Source organism: Garra rufa, chromosome 20, assembly GCF_049309525.1.
Source record: "Garra rufa chromosome 20, GarRuf1.0, whole genome shotgun sequence".
Lineage (NCBI taxonomy): Eukaryota > Metazoa > Chordata > Actinopteri > Cypriniformes > Cyprinidae > Garra > Garra rufa.
Window position 1 is genome coordinate 16,025,732 of NC_133380.1, and position 27,289 is coordinate 16,053,020.

Here is a 27,289-nt window from a genome sequence, read left to right on the forward strand (position 1 = left end):
GCAGATTCTACCCGACCTAAAATGCCTTGGCATCCATCTAAAAAGCTCTCTGAAAAAAGGAATATTAATAAATAATAAATCAACTCGCAGTGAACTTGCAGTGTAAAGGTCATTGCACACTGACTTTTTTGTTTTTTTGCACCTTTACGATGCCTTTGTAGATATGTTTGGTATTTTGAATTAAAATAAACTAAATAAAATAAATAAAATATATATATATTTTTTTTACTGCTGTAAAGCTTTACATTGCCTAATGTGACATGGCAGAAGGAACAAGCTTTAACAAAAGATTATTTTAAAACTTCAAATACACATTTTTAATACTTGCTGAAACTTGTTCAATTTAATGCTTAAAAATATTCTGCAAGCTATGGAACTAAACATTTGTAGTATGTGAATGGTCAGTTATGTATTACTGCCATCTGCTGGACTGGAAGAAAAACAGGTCACTGCAACAGTGAGCTTTTAGTTCTCATATTCTTTCATAGCTACCTCAAAAAAAGTTATTTAATAATTACAATTAATTAAATTTTTATGTATACATTGAGTGTTCTTTTTGCTAAGGGTGTTTGCCACTATACTCTAGCAAATAAATAAATTAATTAATTAATAACATTTGAGGTGGTCTCTTTTTTATCTTTTTATATAGAAAGTTTTAGTTTTAGTTTAGTTTTCTAGGAAGTTTTAGTTTTAGCTGCTGTAAAACTTTACATTGCCAAAGGTGACATGGCAGATGGAACTGGCTTTAACAACAGATAACAGAAAATTCAATTGCAGACTTTGAATGTTTGCTGCAGTTCCACTGTTGTTCAGTTTTTGTCTAGACCTTTGTCTAGACACCTTTTCACACCTGACCAAAACAAACAAAAAACTTCAGTTGATATTAGTAAGTAAACAGGCATAACTCAGTGTTTAATTTTTAATTTGACTTATTTAAGGATGAGAGCAAATGAAAATGAAGTTGCTTTTGTCCTGAATATGTAAAGATAGTGTAGGTATAGCCTGATGAGTGTGGGAGACATGAGCAGACATACTGTGGATTTATGAGCTCATTTACTTCCTTTCCAAACTTCGCCTCAGGTTTTCCACTTAATGACTGCCGCTCGGTCAGCTCTAGTCTCAGTCTACACATGGAAACTTTGACTCGTTCCATATGTGCTGCTACATGCATGACGAAGGGGTTCACGGTGCCTCTCATTTTGGAGGAATTTAAAGCAAACATGACAGAAAGACCATGTGATGGAGTAACAGCACGAAACACAAAGCAATATTTTCTACAGTTATTTCACACCATTTTATACTGATTATGCATATGAATTACCAAAGCAGTCCTACAGTGTTTTGCTCAGTGGTTGACAAAACCTCAGCATGCAGGCCATGTTCTATAACTGTGCTAATACAGACATCAGAAAAGGAAGTTTAACCACACATACACAGTTGTACTTTCTAGTTTTGATACAAACTTGTACCGCAACATTTATGTTTACAGTAAAACACAAACATGTAACTTCATGAACATGTTATAGTTTTATAGATAATTAAGAGCCTTTGCAGACATAAATGCATGTTCTGAAGTACACAGAAGCAATCCACATAGCATTCATCTCCAATATCAAACGTAAACCCAAATGAAATGTGAAAAAGTCTTCTGTTAGTGCGGCTAATTCAGGTGAGGTTTCGAATGCTCTTTCAATGCCCAGAGCCAAGGCATTCACTCTTTTATTAGAGTCAAGAATTTTACATAAAACAGAGACTCATTAGTGACGCTTTCATGCTGTAAAATGTAGATATCTGGGAGCAGAGCCATGTTCCCGCAGGAGAAAAACGCCTTTTAAAAGTGGGCTTTGTGTATGGTTTTACTTACTCCAGCACATTCAATGTCAAGCACCTCCTGGTCCTCTTCACTGTCTTGTCATGTAATAAATGCTTTTACTTCGCATTCAGAGACACTGATTTCTCAGATTCCCTTTTTCAGATCCTTGTGTTGATACTGGTTTTGTTCAGACACACACTGCGACGCATTATACAAAAACAAAGGCCAAACTGCAACTCTTAGAGCAAAAGTTTGTTCACATAGGCTTTTGCTAGCACATTATTTGTTGCTAGCACGTTATTTTAAGAGACAAGTTCCCTTGCCAACATTAAAATTGCGGTTAAATCCCTGTCTCTTAGTCATACGTAACTGGACACCAGCTATTGCCCAATAGGGGTTGTCTCATCTTGTCCATGACTGTTGACAGGGTGAGGAAATATGATCCAGTGACTATACCACAAGTGTAGTTCATTTCAAAACCTTCTGAAAACAAAACACTTTTCCCTCTTTTCTCTTTTCCTGGCTAAAAATAAAAAAAAAAACAACTAGAACATTATACTAATTTGCTTCTTGATTACTTTTTATTTTTTGTCTTAAAAAGAATCAGATAAGCAACTCAAATATATAAAAAGTGAGCAAATGCATTTATATGTGTAAAATCTTTTACCTGAAAATCTGTAGAAAATATACATCCTTTTAAATGTAATAACTGCTAAATGATGCTTTACACAGCTGCTCATTTTACAAACGGCCATGTGAACATCTCATGTTAGTTCAGTCCTCACCTGCTTATCATATTGTCCTTTAATGGCATGACCTTGGCCAAACAGTTTTTGCCATCCCTGGAAATTATTAACAAAGCTTAAATAAAACAGCAGCAATAACAACCCCTGCATCAGCAACTCTGTGTGTGTCTGTCTGTTTGTTTTTGTTGGTTATGTTCAACTACGCAAACACATTGCAACTACTACTCAACTGCTCTATGGTATTGTACGTAGCTTGTTTAGGATCCTGTCAGTCTTTAGAAATCATATCACTTACACAAGTACTCTGTGTTCTGTATTTGGTCACATACAGACAGCACACAATAGCAGTGGTTCTCTTGTTTCTATAGTATGGATACTCTCATTCTTAACTTTCATTCATAGATTCTCTTTTTAAGCAACATGACCTTAATTTATGTACACGTGCTATACGTATACTTCATATAGCCTACAACATTCATACGTATGAACATTCTTGAACATCTATACTACCAGTCAAAAGTTTTTGCACAGTAAGATTTTTGTTTTTTTTAAAGACTCACCAAGCCTGCATTTATTTGATCCAATATACAGCAAAAGCAGTAATATTGTGAAATATTTTTACTATTTAAAAGAACTGCTTTCTATTTGAATACATTTTAAAAAGTAAGTTATTCCTGTGATTTTAAACAGTGCAAATATTTTAAAACTGTACAGTTTTTGCTGTACTTTTTTTGATCAAATAAATGCAGGCTTGGTGAGCAGAAGAGACTTCTTTAAAAAAAATTAAACATCTTACTGTCCAAAAACTTTTGACTGGCTAAAGATATAACATTGCGAAAGAAAGGTTCAGTTTGTTTGCCAAATGTCTAAATTTCAATCTGCGTCCTGAGTGTTTACATTGAATTTAAGCCAAAGTTGGACTAAAGCCTGTTGAACAACTAGATATAGTGTGTTTTCTTTTTATAGTTCTTACAACATCTTAACGTGCTCACATACTGTATATGCACTAGTTTTAATTCAAATCATATTGTAAATTACTCCCTGCCAAGACATCAACAACAGTACAGTTATAATCATGGCATGACCCCTTGTTTCAAAAAGCCATGGCTGTTCAGGGAAAGCATTTAACTGTCTATTCAGCCTAAATGACCAGACATCTACAGTTCCTGTGGTATAAGTTCTAAAGTAATTAAAGGATGTGGTTAAAAGTGCATGCAAATGATTTGCAAGATACATTCGGGTTAAATGAGATCACACACATGCAACTTGTTTTACCAACCAGTTTGGTGCATTTCTTCTGTCCTATATACTGCAAAAATGGGGGTAGTAAATGACTGCTTTATCTGATGGGCGCAAAAATGGTTGCTTTTACTCTTATCTCGGATCTGTCCTGTAGTCTTCTGCAAAACTGTGTGTTCTCGCATGATGTCTCTGCGCTTGAGAAAATGGATCGTTTTTATTCCACCAAGTTAAAACCTTTTCATTTGTGCAATAAAGTGCTTCTTTCTATTTGCCCTCATTAGGTAAGTCATTTAACTTCTCTCTAATCTCTTATTTTAAGTTTCTAAAGGCTATCAGGATTCTATGTTCAAAATCAAAAAGCACATCATGTCCTCCTGCATAAAAAACCTTGGGAGACGGGACTGATAATACGGATACAAAGGTCTAGTCTTCTGTCCAGTTGTATGGAAGCTGCACTGCTTTATCACGTCAATTAATGTCAAGCTAATTCATTTTGAGTAAACACTGCACTCTGAGCAACCTCAGCGGCCTGTCAGGGAACTGCTGCATTGACTAAGCAATGGACAGCTATCAGAGAACCACACAAACCAGACACAGGACGGATGCCAAATGTGCAGATAAGCACTATTAGATTTTTATGTTTCTCTCATATTTGATTTACATCTCGACATTTCCCGTAGCTCCCTTTGCACAAGCCCTGCCCATCACAATGCGTGGAGGGAATGTATATCTTGAGCATAACAATGGAACTAAGTATAAGGCCTCACACATCGTTTGGACACTGACGTAGCTGTATTAAATAGAAATTATATTAAAAGCTACTAAGTGGTTTCACAACACGTCATCAATCGTCCATATTAGTGGCACTGAACGTATGCCACTGAACTGAATGAAACTTGCATATATGGCTGATTATTGCTGCTGAAAATGGTCAATTATTGTCATGTTTTGGCCTGTACTAATCAGTCAGACCAGAAAAAAACATTTGGAGTACTACAGACTGCCAAAAGTTATAACAAATCAAGGAGAGGAGTGCAAAAAACTATCTTGAGCAACAAAATGCGTTTGTGGTTGCGTGAAACAGGATTTCCGGGGCTAGAATCCTGACAACATTTGTTTTTTCTTATCATTTCCGGTCAGGTAGGTGAAATATTACGCTTTTATATTAATTAATAGCCTACTGCTTGTACATATCTTTACCACCTGTGAACTTTAGTGTGTCAAAATACTGTGCCCTTTCCTGCTTACTAAATCTTTCTCTATATGATTTAGTAGCTTTCACACATTTTTTCTGTGGTTTAGACAGCATAAATTAGCAGAACAATATATTCAGTTGTACATTTTCCATGCAATCTATGTTGTTGTTTACATCCGAGTATATCCAAAATGGCCACGCGATCGGGTAACTGACCAAATTGTGGCATAAGTGCATAAGTGTAATTTTTTACTAACGTCCACTACTGCACAACAAACTGTTATTTTTCTTTTATTATTATCAGGACACAACCCAGCTTAGACTCAAACCTTGTTGTAAAGCACACTATAAACCTCTAACAAAGGGTTTCGCCCTTAAAGGAGTAGTTCACTTTCAGAACAAGAATTTACAAATAATGTACTCACCCCCTTGTCATCCAAGATGTTCATGTCTTTCTTTCTACAGTCTTAAAGAAATGGTGTTTTTTGAGGAAAACATTTCAGGATTTCTCTCCATATAATGGACTTCTATGGTGCCCCCGAGTTTGAACTTCCAAAATGCAGTATAAATGCAGCTTCAAAAGGCTCTAAATGATCCCATCTGAGGAAGAAGGGTCTTATCTAGCGAAACGATCGGTTATTTCCAAAAAACATTTACAACTTTTATACTTCTTAATCTCAAACGCTCGTCTTGCTGAACTAGACAAGACGAGCATTTGAGGTTAAGAAGTATATAAATTGTAATTTTTTTTTTAAATAACCCATCATTTTGCTAAATAAGACCCTTTTTTCCTCAGCTGTGATCGTTTAGTGCCCTTTGAAGCTGCATTTTGGAGGTTCAAACTCGGGGGCACCATAGAAGTCCATTATATGGAGAGAAATCCTGAAATGTTTTACTCAAAAAATGTAATTTCCTTACGACTGAAGAAAGAAAGACATGAACATCTTGGATGACAAGGGGGTGAGTACATTATCTGTAAATTTTTGTTCTGAAAGTGAACTACTCCTTTAAGTATGCTGTCATAATAATTAACACCCTATTGGTAGCAGTAGTAGTTGTACAAAACAGCTGGTTATGTGATATAAACATAACACCCATGAGGCACGAACTACTCCATATAGAGTCAAACAACATTTTTAGACTGATAAAACTGGAATCCTCATTTCATGTGAATGAATATTGTAACATTTCTTAAAAGTGTTGTTGTTTTTTTACCTTTATAACAAAACTTACATTATATTACACACAAACTGGTCCTGAGGAATTTAAGTTGTAGTATTATTAAATGTTACGTTGTTTTAATAGTTTTGTTTCTTTTCGCGCAGTTAGTGGGAAAGTTAAACACACACACACACACACACACACACACACACACACACACACACACACACACACACACACACAGAGCGAGAGAGAGAGCGAGAGAGAGAGAGCAGACGCAGGACGTAAAGCTTGACATCATTTCTCTTCAGTGCAATACGGATTTCTGCTTGTTAGTCACCCACACTCGAGCTGAGAACAAGGTGGTAAGTAGCCTAAACTTATCCCAGTTTCTGTGCTACTGTTTGTGGTTCTATTCTAATTCCGTTTCAAATTCAACAAACCGAAACGAATATATATGTACGAAAGAGAATCTGATGAGAGCAAACGGTCTCAAATGAGTTAACGGAGTTGAGCTGCCGCCTCAAAGTTGATCTTTCTTTCGCTCTACTTTTTTTAACCCACATTGTAGCTAATGCAACGCTAGCCAGTCCAATCTTACTACTAAACAACAGGTTGTAGTTTTCGCCTAAACGATTAAACTTGTGCTGAACTTCTAGGGGAAACAGTTTGAGTCTTCGAACGGTTTAAGTCTTTGATACCTTATGTTTGTTAAACTCACACTGATACTTTACCTTCCTAAACGCTAGAGATTATTGAAATTGTGTACGGTGCTTTAAAAAGTAAAAGATACTTGTAACTTTCATTGGATGTAAACCATGGCTGTGTCTCAACTTTGAGATGCCTACTTAGATAGTTTTTGCCCTGTAATAGGCGTTCAAGTGTTCGACCGCTTGCGCCATATGATGCCCAGAAATGCTGTCTAGGTAGTAGCAAATTAGGTTTTGACACACATCCCTTGAGTAACTGAATGCACCAGTGGTTAAGAATAAATAGTTTTTGTCTAGACCAGTTATAATTTAATCACGTATTGCTCTTTCATTTTGTGAAATGTTAGTTGAGTCAGTTCAGGTTCTGTTTTTTACCACAAGACGTTTTAAGTCGAAACAAAATGTTTCCCAATTCTTCTCAAATACATACATAGCTAGTTAAAATGAAGATAATTTAAATATTGAGTTTACTGGACTGGAGATCTGTCTAGATTTGTGTCAAAGTAACGTTTTGTGTTGGATGCAGCTGTCAAAAATGCACCATAGTAACATCGACTCCCCCAAACATGGTATTAAAGAAAGCTGTAATAACAAACACAGTGGAACCTGGGAAACCTGTGTGGTTTTACAGCTTGCTTGACAGCTTCATTTCACAAGTAATTTCGCATTTGTTTTTTGTTTTTACTAGCGGTTTTCTGACATATAACTTTAGACTAGCACAGCAGTGCAAAAAATGGGTATATTTACGGTACAAAACTGGCAAGCTATGGCACATTACTGTAAAAATAGAATGATCAAGCATTTTAGAGAGTATAATTTACAGTTCTTAAATTATATATCATTATATAGTGTAGGACAGCAGTAAATGCTACCTAATAAAATTCAACTTAAAACATTGCAAGCTACATGGCAGATAAATATATAAATGTCTGTTTTTCAGTCATCTTTAAACAGAATTTTATCAAATTTACTAAAAACGTTACTTACAATGTTTTATCTGAAGGTATACAGATTACCTAAAAGGTCTTTTTTTACTTCATGAAAAATAAGTAAATAATAATTATAAAAAAAAGTTATATTAAAACTTAGATGCACTGTACTTTAAAATATGACATAACTTAATTTTACAATATTTTATGTGAATGTGCATTAAGAGCTGGGGGTTAAAACTTTTTTAATTTGAAGATCAGGGTAAATTGAACTTTTTTTTGTCTTCTGGGAAACATGTAAGTATCTTCTATAGCTTCTAAAGGGCAGTACTAAATAAAAAAATATGATACTTATGCAAAATAAGAAAATATTTACATATCTTCATTCTGTTCAAAAGTTTACACCCCCCGGCTCTTAATGCATTGTTTTTTTTTCCCTCTGAAGCATCAGTGAGCATTTAAACATTCTGTAATAGTTGAATATAAGTCCCTCAGTTGTCCTCAGTGTGAAAAAAATGGATTGCAAAATCATACAGTCATTGTTGGAAAGGGTTCAAATTTTTTGTGGGACCTAAAGGAGTTTTCTGAAGAACTGTGGGCAGTGTAACTGTTCAGGATGAACAAGGGACAACTATCACTTAAAAAAAACTAAGCTGTGGGTTATTCAGGTAGCAAAAATATTAAGAATCAAGTGTATGTAAACCATTCAACTATTATTTTATCTTGTGGACTATATTTAAACATCTTTTATGTGAAATATCTTATTCAGGCCAGTACTAAATAAAAAAAAAATAACATGCATTTTGTATGATCCCTCTTATTTTGGCAAAATAATAAGCCTAACATTTTGCAGAGTCTGCTAGGTGTATGTAAACTTTTGACTTCAACTGTATATTCTCTTTTAAAGTAAGGTTATTCATATTTTAATTTTGTAAATGTTTACAGTATTTTATTGTAAAACATAGTGTAAAGTATTGCAAGTATGTTTTGTCAATTTAAAATGTACTTTTTGCTGTATACAGTAAGGTAGCTTAGAGTCAACCAGGCAATTGGCTTTTACAGTGTTTTTATTGGTATAATTTACATACTTTACAGTGTAGTGTAGCTATTCCTGTGAGAGTTAACACATGTGAGTTGACTTGAAGGGAAATGGAAACAAGTGGCACCCTTGTTTTGCATTCTGAAGGATATTCTGGCTATCAGAGAGGCTGATAAGTGTGCTATGCTTAGAGTAAAGTTGTGGGGGATGGTGGCTTTGCTTTTTTTTCATTTCCTTGTTGAGGGAACCACACCACACGCATCTTCCTAACTGCGAGACCGACTACATAGGAAGTGTGAGACCCCAAAAGCCCCTCTGCCCTTAGCAGTCTACTCCACTCCTCTCTTGAAACTTTCACTGTAGTGTTAACATGGCCTGACTCTTTAACATGCCTTGAGCAAAACAAGCCTCTCACGCCTCTGCAAGTTAAAAAGCTTTGGCTGGTATCCAAGGCAAATCTTTTAGAGCAGGGTTTCTCAGCACCTCAGCAGTTTTGATTGCTGTTTTGTAATTGCAATTTTTTTTTTGCTGGTATTCGTTGGTGTAGGAAATAATAATGGAATGGAAAATCTCGGACACTGTTTATGTTAGGTAACACAGGGGAATATGTTTATTTCATTTGCGTGGGTTAATGAGAGTGGCTTCCATGGTACGCTTCTGTCTTGACTTTTGCCATTCAGTTTGCATTAAATGGAGACACTGATGGCAAATCTTGCACCACAATATTCCTATTCAAGTTAAGTGGAAGATGGTGCGATATAAAATTATATCACTAGATTAAAATCAGCAGTTAACATTTTAAACGCCCAGTTTTGTGATACAGGACATGGTCAGTTTGAATGTCATCTGTTTCTTTGTAGGTAGTGTTAAATTATGGCTCCTGTCACATTATTTACTTCATCTTTATTCGTCTCATATTTTTATTTTAATTTAATTTATATACAGTCAATCAAAATATCAAAAATTATTCAGACACCAGATAAAACTTTAAATATTTTTTTACTAGTGCGTTCAGGGCACTATAGTTCATTTATGTAAGTGAGAATTGCAAAATAAAGTAAACTGACATATTAAATCCAAAAATTCTTTATACAGCAGACTACCAGTAAAACTTATGATAAATTTGGGACTAGAAATTTTATTTGAAATTTTATTGAGTTAATCTGACATTATCAAGATGAATTTCTTCTGACACAGTTTAACTCTTAATTTTTTTGTCATATTATATTGCCATTTTCTAAACTATAGCGAATAAACTGATAATGTAAGAAATGTGGAAGGTGTCTGTATAAGATTTTTTTAATAAAAATAAATGAAGTTTAGCATTATTATATTATTTTTAATTATATATTAAAACATAATTATGTTTATTCTAGAATTTATACTTCAAATAACTTATGACAAACATTTAAATAACAAATATTTTTACATAAAATTTAAATAACAAAATAGCATTTTCAGCTCTGGCTGTTTTGATTATTATATTATATATTATATTATACATTTTGCATTACATGTAGCTTGTGATGGGATGAAGAACCTTAATTAAAATAATTTTTTTATTTTTAAATGTTCTCAACTCATAGCAACGTTAAAAAATTTCAGATTCAAAATTTCAGACATAAACTGCTTGACATAGCTATTATTACTATCTAGGGCCCTATAAAATGTTTTATTTTTCCCAAATTCCATTTATTTTTTTTTATTCCGTTTTTCCTATTGTAATTTTTCTAGACTGTTTTAATGGTTAGATTAATTTTTTTTAATAAATAATCAAAAAACATGTCTAATTAATTGAAATCATGTATGCAATTTAACAGCACTTTTAACAAAAATTACATTTTTACTGCCCTATGAAATACTTTGTTTTTTTTCTCAAATTGAGTTTAATTTTTCCATTTTCTTCTCTAATTAACTGATTTTATACAAAACAAAATTTTAAAAATAATTTATTTTAATAATACTTTTATTAATAGTAGTAGTATAATTTCATTAAGTAGTATATTTCTGTCACAGTTTCGTCAAGTTAAACCAAGCTTTTCGGGTTGCTGTGAAGACCTTTAATTTTCTGTTTGCATGTGATATGACGATTTTCTCACCAGAAATGGTCAAATAAAATGCTTATGAAATGACTGAGCAGTTCATGTACTCATTTATTTTTGCGGCTTAATATTGACAGACACACGTTTTGATTTAAGTGTACTGACCTTTATTTATTCATCAAAAGTTTGCCAAATTCCATGACCTTTTGCGTTATAAAGTAAATTCCATTTTTATGACTGGATTCTGCATTGCGGAAATCATACTATATGACTCTAATACAGTAATTTCTGGCAGATAACAGAATACTTCCTGAATGTTAGATTAAAAAAAATGCTTTGAAACAATATGCATTGTGAAAAGTGCTATAAAAATAAACTTAAATTGAATTGAACGACCTGTTAACAAAGACCACAACACACTATGTTTATAAAAAAGGTTACCCAGCAACACACGCCAGTCACATTACAGTAAGCAGCATGCAACCACCTAGCAAATGGCAGGAACACCTCAGCAGCCACCCACCCCCGTTGTCCTTAGAGAATCTAGTTACATTAAGTCCCTTCCAAATCCTGAGATTGTATTTACAGCCCAGATAGTTCTGAAAGGTTATGTCATTTATCAACCAATGTTTACTTGCAGCATGGTTGCCTTCCAAACCCACTGCATACCTCAAAGCTCATATACAGAAAGTTTGGGCAGAAGTCCTGTGAAAAGGGGTCCCTTTTGCTGAGTAAAGGGCACATTTCAATAAGCAATCAAATCGGAATAGTTTGGCAGGACATCGAGGAGCCTCTAGTTTCAGTAATATGAGAGTTCCAATTGATGTTGGTATGCAAATTAATTAATTCAGCTGAAAAACTATGCAAATAAAAACACAGGAGATTTCATTGTAGTGTTTTCATCTGTTCTTTGACCATGCGAAGCCAGAATCGCGGTAACTTGGCAGGGTATCGAGACATTGACATTTGCTCTGTTTCAAATCATGAAAATCACTGTTATCTTTCGAAGAAGTAACAATACACAGGCTGTCCACGTCCCAGTGCAAATATTACTTTGGCTTAATACATTTAGAGCCACTTGTAATAGTGCACTACAGCTGTTGTAATTCCTCCTGATTAGTTTTCTGAATGGACCGCTTGTTTCTCAGCTTAAGCGAAAGAGAACGTTCTAGATTCATCAGCTCTGAATTGGTTACTTTAAGCTCCTTGCATTCGTTTTGAGCATAGTTCACTTTGAGTAATGAACGGTGGGGGACACTCGTCTGTACCACCGCTTTGCTGACTAGGTGGGTTTAGCGCGCTGGCCTGAGATGTAATTCTGTTTGGTCTGTAGTGAGACAGCTGTCTGGCAGAGAGAGACGGTTCTTCCGAATCAGCTGAACGTCAGCTGATCCCACATCCCCCACCCCGTTTCCAGCGTCTCCCTGCTCTGCTGGACACGGCTCCCTAACAGATGAGGAAAGTTGTGGACTTCCTGTTTAGCATATGGGATACAATTTCAGCCCTGCTCTGCAGTCACTTTGTCTGTGGTTTCTGAGGGTAGCTTTTTTTTGCTTTCGAAGTAAAGTGGCTGTTTCAAGGATGCTTGTTAAGGAGATCAAGCAGGCTATTTAAGTGCCATGGATCAAGAGCTCTAGACTGGGAATTGTGGGAGTAGTTGCGTTTGTCAGTCATCAATCTAAAGATGGATTGCTGCATCGGTGCGATTGGTCCAACGCAGTCAGCGGTGCTTTATTTATGAAGTTTTTCATTGTGGTGGGGAGTGTGAGGGAGGTTCAGCCACATTCTTGCAGTCTCAGCATGAGGCAACAGTTGTGGTGTTTCTTTATCTTGTCTTGTATTATGTTTTTGAAAAAAAAGGACAACTTTCTTTTAGGTCAGCCTGTCGTAAGAACAGGACTGTTAAGAAAAACAAGCTAAATGATTTTTTTCAGTTAGCACTGCCTCAAAGATTGAGTTTCCTAGGTTGACTTTAAGAGGATGATTCACATTAAAATGGAAATTCTGTCATCGTTTACTCACCCTCAATATGACTTAATTTCTTCTGTGGAACACAGAAATAAATTGGAGGGAAAAATACTGTGATTGGTGCTCTTTTCCGTGCAGTTACGAGAAATGTGGACTGGAGCTCCAAAAACGCCTTCAAAGTAGTTAATATGCCTTCATGTGAGGAAGTGACTAAACTTAAGTTGTTATTCACTGAAATCTAGCTAAATTCAAATAACAAAAAATTATTTAACGCAGGGTAGCCACCCTACTCTGCTGCTTCTGTCTTTTTTTTTTTTTCTTGACAAGAAGTGCATTTATTTAGTCACAGAACTTCTTTATGAATACATTGAAATGGAAGACTTTTTTAAACATGCACTCCAACTTCACTTCAGGCAGTAGTCAAATGAGTGTGGGAAAGGAATAGCTAAAGGTATACTGAAGGTATAACAACAGTGAACTGTGGTCAGATGATATGTTGTTAGGCCATATGTCAGTCGTTATGCCGTGCTCGTAGCACACTCGCTTCAATTGTCCCTTCGCAAAAACCCACCCACCCTATTTCCTGTTGCTATATTCGACAATGCTCTCACACTATACATCAGCAAATATTAAAAATATACTGTCTTTATGTTGTTTCTACATTAATTAGAAGATTGAATGTGAAATTATTGTTAGGTGGGATTAATCGCAATTCATTTGAGGAAAATGTGTGATTAAAGGAGAAGTTCACTTCCAGAACAAAAATGTACAGATAATTTACTCACCCCCTTGTCAAGATGTTCATGTCTGTCTGTCTTCAGTCATAAAGAAATTGTTTTTTGAGGAAAACGTTTTAGGATTTCTCTTTATATAGTGGACTTCTGTGGTGCCCCTGAGTTTGAACTTCCAAAATGCAGTTTAAATGCAGCTTCAAAGGGCTCTAAATGATCCCGGCTGAGGAAGAAGGGTCTTATCTGGTGAAAAGATTGGTTATTTAAAAAAACAAAAACACAAAAAAAAAAACAGAATTTATATACTTTTTTACCTTACATGCGCATCTTGTCTAACTCTGTTTGTACTCTGTGTATGCTGGTTCAAGGCAGTTAGGGTAGGTCGAAAAACTCCCATCTCATTTTCTCCCCGAACTTCAAAATTGTCCTACATCGCTGCAGAAGTACCGACCCAGTGTTTACAAAGTAAACGTGCAAAGAACAGCGATGTAGGATGATTTTGAAGTTGGAGAAGAAATTAAGATGGAAGTTTTTCGAAGTCCACTATGGAGAGAAATCCTGAAATGTATTCCTCAAAAAACATGACAAGGGGGTGAGTAAATTAGCTTAAAGTGAACTTATCCTTTAATTAGTTATTTTTTTAATAAATTGACAGCACTAAACAAAATATGATTAATGATTTGTGAGTGAATTGTTTAGACCAGTTTTGAAAAGTAATTCATTTGTGAATGAGATAATGAAATAATTAAAAACTCTTTCTAAATGTTGATGTTCTTCTGTTTTTTTCAGGAACATGGAACTTTGCTTCTTTAAGATAAATGCGGAAGGAAATCTGAGCAGAGACGCTTACATCTGTACAGACAGGAAGTGAAGCTGCACTGCACCTGACTCATTTCCTTCACTATACTGAGCACTGAGAAACAAAGTGTCTGCCTCTTTTTAGCATGTTCTACTCTGAGGCCTTGTGCTTTTGGCTTTGCAAAATCGTGACAGAATGGACAGATAGAACAAGGCCATAATGGACAATCGTGGATTGAAAATCCTGTCATTTTCCACCTCAGAGGCCATTTTGTTTTGTAAAGCAACTCATCATAGACCATAAAAGCCACAATCCATTTGGCAAGAACAAGCCACGCCAGAAGTGAATTCCTGTTTCTGCTGTGGTTCCTTTAAATCTTTTCCTCTGGAAAATCCACCCCGAAGTTTAGTCTGCCTTAACCATGATGTTGAGGAGAAAACTGTACTTAGGCGCTGTGCTAGGTGCTATTTTGTTTTTAATGATAGCTGCTCACACTATTCAGAAGGCAAGTGTTGTGCCCATCACAGATTTACCCGCTCATCACGATGTCAGGATACCAATGATGAACCAGACACAGTTACAAACACTTGTCACAGAGCCAAGACGAGGTCACTCCTGTAGCTGTCCGTCCTGTACAGCAGACACGGGTGTGTCAAAGTGGTTTGACCAGCGCTATGATCATAAACAGCAACCTTACCTCACTGGCAGGGATAATGACATAGATCCACTTTCTCTAAAGTGGTGGCTGGTAAGTGGCATATTGTTGGTTTAAGTTCTGCATTTAGTTAGTCTATGGCAGTCATCACACATGTCAATCACAAATTATATTCAAACACATTATTATAATGCAAAACATTATCTTACAGAATGGGGTATCTACTGCATTGTGGCACACTGTTTTTAAATGGAAGTAGCTACAGATGATTTATTCTATAAGGTTATGTACATTCCATTGTAACATGGATGAATAATTTACAATAAGAGCGTGTTATTTGCATTTTGAATAACACTCTAACGCACAATGAATAAATTGTAGTGCTGTGGCCAGCTACTATTAGACCACATCCTGATTTCCAATATCAATAATCATTGTGTAGTAGTTGTTTTCGCATCCATTTTCTCACTGAAATGGTACTGATGTGGCAGCTGACCTATGAATTCACTGACCTGGAAGTTGAGCATTGTATTATTTATTATACATATTAATATTGTTATTATTAGTATAAAATTCTATTATTAATAATGTATTGTATTTATATTAATAATATAGTACATAAATGACATAGTTTTCACAAATTATATTTGTAAATGCCTTAAAATATCTAATTTTACACTAGTGCTGGGCTGTTTGACAGCATGAGCAGTTTTTGATGTAAATTAGACTGTATAATTTTAAAATTTATAGTAAAAACAAAATAGTCTGATCTTAGCTTTATGATATTATACTACATAAAATGTATCTGAACGAAAAAAAAAAAAAAAAAAAAACAGGTGGCACTTATGGAACAGCAGCAATACAGCGTTTCCTTGGAACTGCACTTTTAAATACTACATTAATATGCATTATATGCAGGTAAGATGAAAAGAAAATACCTTTTCCTAAACGTTTCTAAAGACAGTCAGTTCCCTTCAGTAATACATTCATATAAACTCATTAGATTGAGCTTGTGACTGGCTTCTGGAATTAATTGTGTGTTATTAATAGTTCTAAAAGTTTTCCAACCATTAGTCAATAGTGTATGCAGTTAACAGGCACTTTTTTTTTTCTTTTTTTTTTAAATGCATACGTTTGCATAATTCAAACCGGTTTACAGTTTAAACTGGTATATTTCCAGCACTATTTTACACAAATTTTGCAAAGGCTTTTTTTTTTTTTAGCTTTGTGCACTGATGATCAGATAAATATGTGATCACTGGACAAAAAAATATGGAAAAATATGTAGATTAGGTTTTTCGATTTCTGCAGTGAGTGGGACAGTTAATGTTGGATTTGTTCCTAGATTAATTTACTAGTCTTCAGACAGCCATTGGCCTCTCTAAGAGACAGAATAGCTTTTGGGATTCTCAGGCATGCCTCTAAAGTCGTATCATCATAGCTGTAGATATCATTTCCCCTTTCTGGCACATGGACACGTCAGGGAAAGACAACAGCTGGTGTGTTCATTCCAGACCCTCTCAAGTTCACTTACTACCATCATATCTGTTTGCCAAACATCATTAATGCAATGGCGGTGGATCCCCAGAGCTGCAGTCGTTATCTGGTTTCCTTAAACAAAAAAGTAATTCTCCCTAGGGAACAAGGGCACAAATAGGCCCTTCGGCCCAGCCATGTGTTTCAGTAAGGTTTAATTTAGCCTAATTAAAGGCTTTCAGGCTTTTGCAAGCTATGAGTGCGCACTCTGATAAGCTTGATGTTGGTGTGCCTTAAGCATCTTGAATTTCCACAAGGCACATAAGAAACATTGAGCAGTATTTTCTAGGGGTGAAATTTCTTAGCACCTCACAATTTGATTAAATTATGATTATGAAGGCTGCGATGCGATGATAAAATTATTTTTGCATTCTAATGCGTCTTTTTCTCACTGTGTGTGACTACTTAGTACTTTTGAGGCAAAGTATTTATATATACAAATGGGAAGTGTGGCAAGTCAACTGGAAGGTTACTTTCAGTTCAAAACACTCATTTGCATACCAGTTGACAGCTGTTAATAGTAATACTGTATAAGATTTCCAGTTGCACTGAAAGCATTAAATCTAGGCTATGTGCTGCCGGTTTCAGAGGAAAATGCTAACTCTTACATTTTATTCACCGACACACTCAGCAGCACTAAAACTGACACGGCATATACTTACTTGCCAGCAAGCCAGCAAAAATAAAAGCTTGCTGATTAGGTTTGAAAATTAAACATGTATAGATTTAGCTTGAAATTAGGAGGTTAACTTTATACGTTTTATTTATGATATTGTTTTGTATAGTCTTTGCAGGCATCCGATGGAATGATCAAGGATGTCACCCAAAATATGTTTAAGGTCATTTCCCCTCCACCTGAGGATGAAACGCCGCGACAGCACCAGTGCCAGAAGTGTGCAGTTGTTGGAAACTCAGGGAATCTGTTGAAGTCCAAAAACGGAGCCTTTATAGATTCCCATTCCTTTGTTATTAGGTCTGTTTTCAGCTTTTTGTATGTCTGGTTTAAAAAATGCCCCCCAAAATTAAAATTCATCAAACACACAAAAAAGATATTTTGATAAATATTTGAAAGATAATACCTTTTTGTCTACACACTGAAAGTCGAAGAGGTATAAAAGAACCTTGGACCCCATTGACTTTCACTGTATGGACAAAACAACACTGAGACATTATTCAAAATGTATTGTTTGTTTTAAAACATCCTGTTTACATTAAAATGTTAAATGAGACGTTCACTTGCAGAATATCAATTGATATGATAATTTATGCCATCCAAGATGTCCATGTCTTTCTTTCTTCAGTCGCAACGAAATTAATGTTTTTAAAGGAAAACATTCCAGGATTTTTCTCCAAATAGTTGACTTCAATGGGTGATCAATGGGTTGAAGGTCCAAATTGCAGTTTCAATGCAGCTTCAAAGGGCTCTACACGATCCCAGCCGAGGAATAAGGGTCTCATCTAGTGAAATGATTGGTCATTTTCTTAAAACAATAAAAATGTATATACTTTTTACCCTCAAATGCTCGTCTTGCACCAGCCCAACTTCACGCATGACGTAATGATGTTAGAAAGGTCACGCATGATGTAAGTAGGGTTGTGCCGATAGACGATTGTATCGTGTATCGACGATAGTCAGAGATATCGCCTGTTGCTGATGCCTTTGACGATAGTAAGACGATTATTATAATTATGCGTCAAGAGGCACCTAACTTTAGCGATGCAGCGCGGAGAGCCAGTTCTAGGATGCCTCAGAAACTACACACAAGCATAGAGTAGCCGCGTCGCACCACAGATGTGTGCCTTGTAAATGGGTAATCATGAAGTGTACATAGATTAAGTGTAGATCTAAGGTTAGATAGTCATTAGGATAACAGAGGTACTAAAATGTGGTTTAGGATGAATTAAATACGATATGAGTATCCGTCTGTATATAGTAGAAACATTCACCTCAGTAACATCTATATGCGTTAACTAGAATTACGATGCGATAAAAAGGCGCTAAACATGTGCACGTGAATTGCACGCGCATCGCTTCTCCACATTCTATATGAACTGAACTACAGCATGAACTGATGACAAAGATCAGACATACAGTGGTAACATTATCGCAATATGACGGGTATAGAAAGATACATTCATTTACATTCATGCACGCACATTTACTGCTCCCTGAAGATAACAGAGAATGAAACCGAAAGTAACCTCTCCGACAGAACTACAGTCAGCCTCTGTACACGCACAACTGTGTCACAAATCACATGCACTACCCTAACAAAACGAATAAGGAATTTATTACATATTGACACATTTACATATTATTAAATAAATTACCACGATAGTATCGTGTATCGGCGATCTCAAAGGCTGACGATAGGACGATATGAAAATTGAGCATATCGCCCAACACTAGATGTAAGCGGAAGTACCAACCCAGTGTTTCCAAAGCGACTGTACAAAGAAAGTCAAACACCCTTTACAAAAAAAGGTAAAACAACTATGTTGGACAGATTTGAAGGTGGAGAAAATGAAAGTTCACATCGTAACATGAAGATACAGAGGTAGTGCAAGATGAGCATTTGTGGTTAAAAAGTATATAAATATAAATTTTTCCAATCGTTTCACTCGATAAGACACTTATTCATCTGCTGGGATTGTGTAGAGCCCTTCGAAGCTGTACTGAAACTGCAGTTTGGACCTTCTACATGTTGGCTCCCACTGAAGTCCACTATATGGAGAAAAATCCTAAAATGTCTTTCTCAAAAACCTTGATTTATTTTCGACTGAAAAAATAAAGACATGAACATCTTGGATGACATGCAGGTGAATAAATTATCAAGAATGTTTTATTCTGGAAGTGAACTTCTCCTTTAATGCTGATTCGTGTTGACTTTAAAAGTACAACCTAAACAAATTAATGAAAATGATTCAGCTTTTTTTTTCTTTTTTTTTGGACTAACATAACCAATAAGTGCAGGAGTTTTTTTTTACTAATGCATTTCAACTGCAACCTCCCACAGAATGAATAAGGCCATAACTGTGGGCTTCGAAGAGGATGTTGGTAACCGAACCACTCACCACTTTATGTACCCAGAGAGTGCAATCGATCTGAGACCTGGTGTCCATCTCGTCCTTCTACCCTTCAAACTGAAAGACATGCAGTGGTTGTCCAGTGCCCTTTCCACAGGAGAGATCAAAATGTATGTCAAAAACTTTCTGAAAATTGCACAACATACATTAAAGGTTTAGTTCATTAATGTGTCATTACAACCTCATGTTCCAAACTCGTAAAACACAATTTAAAGTATTTTTTTAATAAGATACAAGGGCTCTCTGACCCCCCCCCCCCCCACACACCCCCCCACACCCCCCATAGACAGCAAGGGTCCTACCATGTTCAAGGCTCAGAACAGTACCAAAAAAAGGACTCTTAAATCCACAAGTGACGCCTTCTCTACTGCGTCACTTGTGAAGAAGTAGAGACAAAAAGTTGTTATTTTTTTGTTTTCTTTGCACAAAAAAGTATTCTCATAGCTTCGTAAAATTGCAGTTCAACCACTGTTGGTTACTGGACTACTTTGTTGATCATCTTGGTACTTTTCTGAGCCTTAAACGTGGTAGGACCGTTGCTGTCTATGGGAAAGTCAGAAAGCTCCCAGATTTAATCAAAAACGTCTTAAATTTTATTCCGAAGATGAAAGAAGTTCTTACAGGTTTGGAACAACATGAGGGTTAATGACAGAATTTTCATTTTTGGGTGAACTAACCCTTTGAGTAAAACCACTCTTTGCTAAATCTCTTTGTATATCCCAAAACAGGACGTATATGAGAGTGAAAAATCGCGTAGAAGCTGACAAAGACAAGGTGAGTGTTAATCAAGCCAAAGCTTGTAAATCCATAAATGCATCCGTCTGTTAAGCCTAACTCATCTTCTTATGTGTACCATCCAGGTGATAGTTGTAAATCCAGCCTTCTTTAAGTACATACATGACAAATGGACAGAGCGTCATGGAAGATACCCATCCACCGGGATAGTAGCCATTATATTTGCTCTGCATCTCTGTGATGAGGTTTGTACTTGCATTTACAGTCAAGATAATAACTTCTGCATCACCAGACTATTTTTAATTACAATGTTCAATCCCAGGTGTCAGTATTTGGATACGGGGCAGACAAGCAAGGAAACTGGCACCACTATTGGGAGTACAACAGATACGCCGGTGCCTTTCGAAAAACGGGCGTCCACAACGCTGACTTTGAGACCGAGATCATTCAGAAGCTCAACAAAGAGGGCAAAATCAAACTCTACAGATGAGCCTGCCATTGTGGCCTTCATTGACTCAGTACTGCTCGAAGCCATGCAAATGCAGGGCCAGGAAACGCAGCAGCTGTACGGAAGCCAAAGAGACGCAGATCTGTGATCCACCCTACCATTAATTGACCACTGTGAACTGCACTGAACCAAACCCACAGACATCAAGCTGTAGTCCTAAGACCAAATGAACTGTTCTCTCACAGCATCTTACTTGCTATGTGCCTGAAGAAAAAGATGGATGTTGCCTTACTTCTGGGCATTGAAACTTTTGAAGAAGACAAACAGTAAGCAAAACGGCTTGATCTGAGCCTTACCGCAACTGTTCTGACTAGCCTCACACAGTGTCTGCACTGCAACTAGTTTCATGTATAATCGTCAAAGCTGCCCACACCGCAAGTAAGATGTTGGTCATTGGCACCACTCGCTTGCAGGGCATTTAAGCCTTAAAGTCAACATGAAGCAGCATTCACAACCCATTTTTTTAGTGCAACATAATATTAGATGAGAAAAGGGGCAGGGCTTGATTTTATCATGAAATGTGGGTGTTAAATACCACATTGGCATAGCAAGGTGTTAAAGTTTGATAAAAGATTATGAAGACGGCACGCAATGATAAATCATGCCAAGTGAGAGCAGATTTAAAGGGAAAGTTCACCCCAAAATAATTTAGATTTCTTCCTTGTAACACAGATGATGATATTTTGGGGTTTAAGCAACATTGGACCCCATTGACTTTCATTTAATAGAAAGTTTTGGAACGACATGAGGGTGAGAAACCGATGACAGTCATTTTATTTTTGGGTGAACTAAAGTAGATAAGGTCCATCTGAATTTCATGTTGACTTTTAACATCAACCTACAGTGCATTAAAGCTTTTTAGATGATATGTTTGAGGATTATACACACTAAAAAAATGCTGGGTTATTTTAACCTAACTTTTTGGGTTTTATACATTAACCCATTTGTGGGGTTGTTTTTTGACATAGTATTGGGTCAGTTAATCCACTTAATATTAAATATTTTAATTTTAAATAAAAATGCACTCTAAAATCTGTTAATATCCACCTTTTTCTGAACATGGAAGTCTTGCCTGACTGGAATGCTTTACATTTTCAGTCTCTGGTGTTTTTTATATTTAGTTATAATGAAAAACTTTCAATTCAGTTAATCTTTTTTACCCCATTTTAACATGGATTTCTATGGAGACTGGAACACGAAAGCACCCAAATGTAAGGCAGAATCCATCATGGTGCTGCTCATCGGTTACTCAGGAAAAAGGTGGATATATAGGAAGAGAAAAGTTAATATAGTCATGGTTAGATCAGTTACCCGAATGCGTGGCCATATTGGAGATACTCTGATGTAAACAACAGCATGGATTGCACGGTTAATGTACTACTGTATACGTCGTGCTGCTAATTTATGCTGTCTAAACCAGTGGTTCTCAATCCTTGTCCTGGGGGGCCCCTGCTCTGCACATTTTGCATGTCTCTCTTATTTAACAAACCTGATTGAAATCATTAGCTCGTTAGTTCAGTTTATGTATCTCTCTCTCCTAATGAGCTGATGATCTCAACAGGTGTGCTAAATAAGGGAGACATGCAAAATGTGCAGAGCAGGGGTCCTCCAGAACCAGGATTGAGAACCACTGGTCTAAACCATAGAAAAAAGTGTGGAAGCTGCTAAATCATATAGAGAAGGGCTTAGTAAGCAGGAAAGGGCGCAATATATTGACAAACTAAAGTTAATAGATGGTAAAGAAACCAGCGAGCAGTATTAATTAACGTATTGGCCTAATATTTCACCTACCTGACTGGAAATAACAACAAACACGAATGTTGTTAAGAATCCTGACCTGGGGGGTGTTCCATAAACCAAGTTTACCAAATAAGTCAGGTTTATTTCAGTTTGTCTGACTTATTTTGAGCCAAATCAAGTGACAATAAGTCAGACTAACTGAAATAAGCCTGACTTATTTGGTAAACCCCCCAGGACATCCTGGTTTAGTTTGGCCAACCATAAACGCCTTTATGTTAGTTCCTCAAACTGTTTTTTTCACTCTTCTACTTTGATCTGTTACAACTTTTGGTCTATAGTGCTTAAAAATTCCCCAGTCCAACCGATTAGTACAGCCCAAAACATGACAATAATTGACCATTTTTAGAAGCAATAATCAGCTAAATATTTGAGTTTTATTCGGTTCAGTGGCATTGTTTACATTCAGTTCAGCCAATATAGCCGATTGAAGATGTGTCTTTAAAACACTCTATACAGTGTTTATTTAATGTCAAGTCAGATTTTTACGATTATAACGTTTTCAGAAACATTCAGTAAAGGTTTTAGGACGTGACAGTGAATCTATGGTAAGAACTTCTATTAGTAGGCTGTTATCTTATATTCATGTTTGAAAAGTTACATCAAAAACAGCTTTACCTCATGCCAGAAATGTAAGTTTAAACCCGTCAAACGCATAGCACGACCACAGATACAACAATGGCGCACTATCAATGGCAGGAAACTTTGTTAATCTACATGTAACAGCGAAGTCGCGTAGTGTTCCAGCCCTGGTCGCGCATTACTTGGAGGAGTTTGGCGGGAGGTGAAACTTCCAGGGCGGCGCCAGCGAGTCGTTTGCTGTGAGTGTACTTGGCGTTTGTAGAAAGAATAGCGTTCGAATCAGACGTAAGCTGCGACGTAAAAGAAAGATCATATGTGAAACTTAAGACGTTTTCCTATTTATATAGCCAAAAATTATTAGGAATACAATGTAATACATACCTTAATTTCATTTAGGAAGTTTCCAGTCAGTTTTCTCTCAGGACATGACACAAAATGACCGCTAACAAGAAGCAGTTTTAACCAGTTTGGCACAGACTACCCAACACTGGGTTACACTGACCTAGCTCTAGGTAGGTATGTGAGGGGGTTTAATCATTTGTATTGACAGTTAAAAAAATACCTAACAACTGAGTTAGGTTAACTACCCAGCACCTTGGTAAAAATATTTAAAAATAAACTCAATAAAATGACCCAACAAGCAGAACCCAGCATTTTTTTTTTAGCGTGTCAAGGTTTTAAAATATCAAATGAGCAATAAACATATTTTTAAAAGTCAGAATTAGTTTGAATAGGGTGCTGAGACATTCACAAATGTTGTTTTAGATTTCACCTCAGACAATTACAGAGATGCACTGAAACTCTTAAAAGTCACCACACATCTCATGTGTTGTCTTTGAAGGACTTTTCATGCCAATACTAGCATTGAAATCTGCTAAATATAGCCAAAATACATGCTGGAAGTTGTATTTGTCACATAGAGCTGTGAAAACACATTCTAGATTCTAGAGCGTTGTTTGTATGTTGTGTTTAATATCATTATGTACCATTAGACCAAAGCCGTCCCTAGAGAGTGTTCTCAGTGGCACTCGTACAAAAACCTGTATTATGATTTACAGTTCTGGATTGAGCACATACTGTATCTTTAAATCATTATCTCTTTTTTTTTCTTCTGAATTACAACTGATCTCTGCATTTTTATAGTTACGGATGTTCTGTGGTTTCTTCCCTTTATAGTTTGCATTATTGTGAACTGTTTTAAGGACTGTGACAAGGTTGAAACTTGAGCTGTAATTTCTATGTTCGTTGCCAAGTGTTATCAAGCTGTCGTTGTGTTCTCAAATGTATTTTGGCTTCATGTTAGTCAGTGGCTTCACAGTTTACAGCGATTGCATAGAGAAGAGTCGCAGATATTCTAAACACTCAAATCAAGACATCATTTTAGAAAGAAACTGGCATGCGAGTGTGTTTTAACAATCTATTTAGAAACAGAACCAAAGCATAAACAATAAAAAAAAAATCTAATGAGTTTAAAAATCACAGTTTAGGGCATTCAAGACAGTATTAAAAATAAAAATCTGATATTGTTGCATAAATAAAAAAATACAGAAAAACATACAAGCCTTTTTTTAATGAGATACAGAGGACAGAAATATCTCACAATACTCTAGTTTTCAAGTCAGGTTCTTTAACAAATAAAAAGCGAAAGCTGAAACCACAACTTTTAATACATGACGGTGTATACAAGGTCCTCTGATGCAAATAGAGAAACAGCTCACCAATTCCCGTTATTGATATTGAGAAATAACGTCAAGAAAAGCTGAGGCCAAATGAGTTTTTATGGTTTTGTTTACTCGTCATACTCTCTATGACCACAGATTTAATATTCCCTGGGTGTGACATGATTTAAAAAATGTCTTCTACCACAAGTACTCTCGAAGCACTTTAAAGAGTTGGTCCATGTTCAAAGACTGTCCAGCTGAATGTGACCGTTTGATCCCATTGTAATGGCCAAATTGCGTGGTGTGTGCACATCTTTGTGAGCTTCTATGTTCATGATGTTTCGTGTGAACCTGTGATTAATCTGTGGTCTGTTTTCAATAAACCACTTACTTAACCATTTATTCAGTGATTACTTCATCCGAAGTTACAAAAACAATAGAACCAAAAATGGGTGGTTTCGTAATCTCCTGTTCCCAAACATGTCCAAACAAAGTTTATCATAAAGAAAAGAAAGGTTTTAGGACCACTAAAGTTTCTTTACAACTTATACTACACACTGCTGTTCAAACGTTAAGGATCAATACGATTTTTGTTTTTATAGAAGATTCTTATGCTCGTCAAGGCTTTTTATTTGATTAAAAATGCAGGAAAAAATGTAATATAGTGAAATTTTATTACGATAACTATAACAAATTTATCCCTGTGATCAAAGATGAATTTTCAGCATCATTACTCCAGTCTTCAGTGTCACATGATCCTTCAGAAATCATACTAATATGCTCATTTATCATCAGTGTTGGAATTTTGGAATCTGTGATACTTTTTACAGGATTCTTTGATGAATAAAAAGTTCAAAAGAACAGCATTTATTTAAAATAGAAATATTTTGCAACAATATACACTGCCATTCAAAAGTTAGGGGTCGGTAAATTTTTATTTTTATCATAAGAAATAAATACTTTTATTCAGCAAGGATGTGTTACAATTGATAAAAAGTGATCGCAAAGACTTCTATTTTGAATAAATGTTGTTCTTTTCCACTCACGGTTTTCAAAAATATATATTTTTTTAACACCACCATAGTTTCAACACTGATAATAAATCAGCATATTAGAATAATTTCTGAAGGATCACGTGAAAGTAAAGACTAGACTAATAGCTGATGAAAATTCTGCACTGTGTCACAAAAATAAATTATATTTTGAAGTATATTAAAATAAGAAACCAATTTTAGAAATTGCAAAAAATATTACTGTTTTTTGGGGTATTTTTAATTAAATAAAAACAGCCTGGATGAGCATAAGAGACATTAAAAAGCATTACAAATCTTAAAAATCTCAAACTTTTGAACGAGAGTGTATATCTTTTTTTATTTTGGGTTTATTTTTAAAGCACATTTCTTTCCAAATTGTTGCTATAATGTCAAAAAAAATGTTTTAAAGTATTTATACTTGTATTATGCTAGTATTTCCCCTGCTTTCACGTTAAAAAAAATACTGTTTACAGTATTTAATAGAGTAATGGGAATAAAAATTAAAACAGAATTTCTTTAAGAACTGAGAATTTAGGTGTGCTTAAATTTAAAAAAAGTCACAAAACAATTCTTGGTGTAAAAAAAATACATTTTTCCTTTAAAACGTAGGCAAATATGACCCAGATGTGTTTTTGAGCTATTCACCAAACACACAATACTCAACACATTCTTTTGTTCTTCCATTTACGTTTTAACACAATTACCCTGTTGCAAAGTTGCTTTAAAGCTATTCTCCATTTCGTGAATAGCAACACAATTTAATTACAATTCTGTGATCAGACATATCTGATTGCTCACATTAGAGTTCAGTTCACTGTATCGACATGCAGTTCATGCTGTGTGTGCTTTTGGGGCATTTTTAGGAGCGTACAGGATGGTAGATTTTACTCGATGGATCAGAGGGCATGATTCTCATATCTGAGAGGCCTGAACAAGCACAAACTGTGAGAAGTTTTGTGCAGAGCACAACGTGTTCCACATATCCCATCTCTCTTGGCGCTGCAGACGGGCCTGTGAGTGCTGCTTTGTTATGCTGATTCTTCATTACCGATGGTTCTGTGGGTAGACTTCAAGCCCCTCATTTCCCAGGGTGCTTTGGCAGGAGAGTCGACCGTGCTATGATTTCAGCTCCGTTGGCCGGCTTCATTCAGCGAGCATAGAGACAAACGATGCTGGAAATAAGCCCGTTCTGTCTGGCTGTCCCTCGATGTAGCCGTGCTGAAAGGGAGATATTACTGGCTCTGGTTAAAGTCATCAAAAGGAAGGATGAGAAATTCAATTAAACGAGGGAGCGGATATAATAAAGGAAGTAATGTTAT

The 27,289-nt window shown here is 35.8% G+C and overlaps 2 protein-coding genes across 4 annotated transcripts in view; one reads left to right on the forward strand and one right to left on the reverse strand.

Annotated features, from left to right (window-relative positions):
* Positions 1-6,400: 6,400 nt before the first annotated feature.
* Positions 6,401-25,336, forward strand: st3gal8 (ST3 beta-galactoside alpha-2,3-sialyltransferase 8). 2 transcript variants are annotated; one of them, XR_012340794.1, is made up of 8 exons: positions 6,401-6,522; positions 14,366-15,123; positions 17,352-17,539; positions 19,584-19,763; positions 20,382-20,427; positions 20,514-20,633; positions 20,711-22,318; positions 22,493-25,336. XR_012340794.1 is itself a non-coding variant. In XM_073825708.1 (7 exons), exons 2-7 carry the CDS (start codon positions 14,797-14,799, stop codon positions 20,876-20,878), a joined length of 1,029 nt encoding a protein of 342 aa, XP_073681809.1. In that variant the 5' UTR covers positions 6,401-6,522; positions 14,366-14,796; the 3' UTR covers positions 20,879-25,336. The 2 variants fall into 2 exon arrangements, 1 of the variants encoding a protein (XP_073681809.1); XM_073825708.1 differs by having other exon boundaries at positions 20,711-25,336.
* unm_sa1614 (un-named sa1614) overlaps positions 24,827-27,289 on the reverse strand; it is a 55,319-nt gene continuing 52,856 nt past the window's right edge. For both annotated transcript variants that reach the window (XM_073825707.1, XM_073825706.1), the window contains exon 28: positions 24,827-27,188. In XM_073825707.1, coding sequence (XP_073681808.1) covers positions 27,114-27,188 — 75 coding nt within the window. In that variant the 3' untranslated portion in view covers positions 24,827-27,113. The remainder of the gene's footprint in view (positions 27,189-27,289) is intronic.

Coding starts and splice junctions, on each gene's coding strand:
- st3gal8 (XM_073825708.1), top strand. CDS start 14,797: ATGATGTTGAGGAGAAAACTGTACTTAGGCGCTGTGCTAGGTGCTATT. Junction 15,124..17,351: donor TTTCTCTAAAGTGGTGGCTG/GTAAGTGGCATA, acceptor TGTTTTGTATAG/TCTTTGCAGGCATCCGATGG. Junction 17,540..19,583: donor TCCCATTCCTTTGTTATTAG/GTCTGTTTTCAG, acceptor AACCTCCCACAG/AATGAATAAGGCCATAACTG.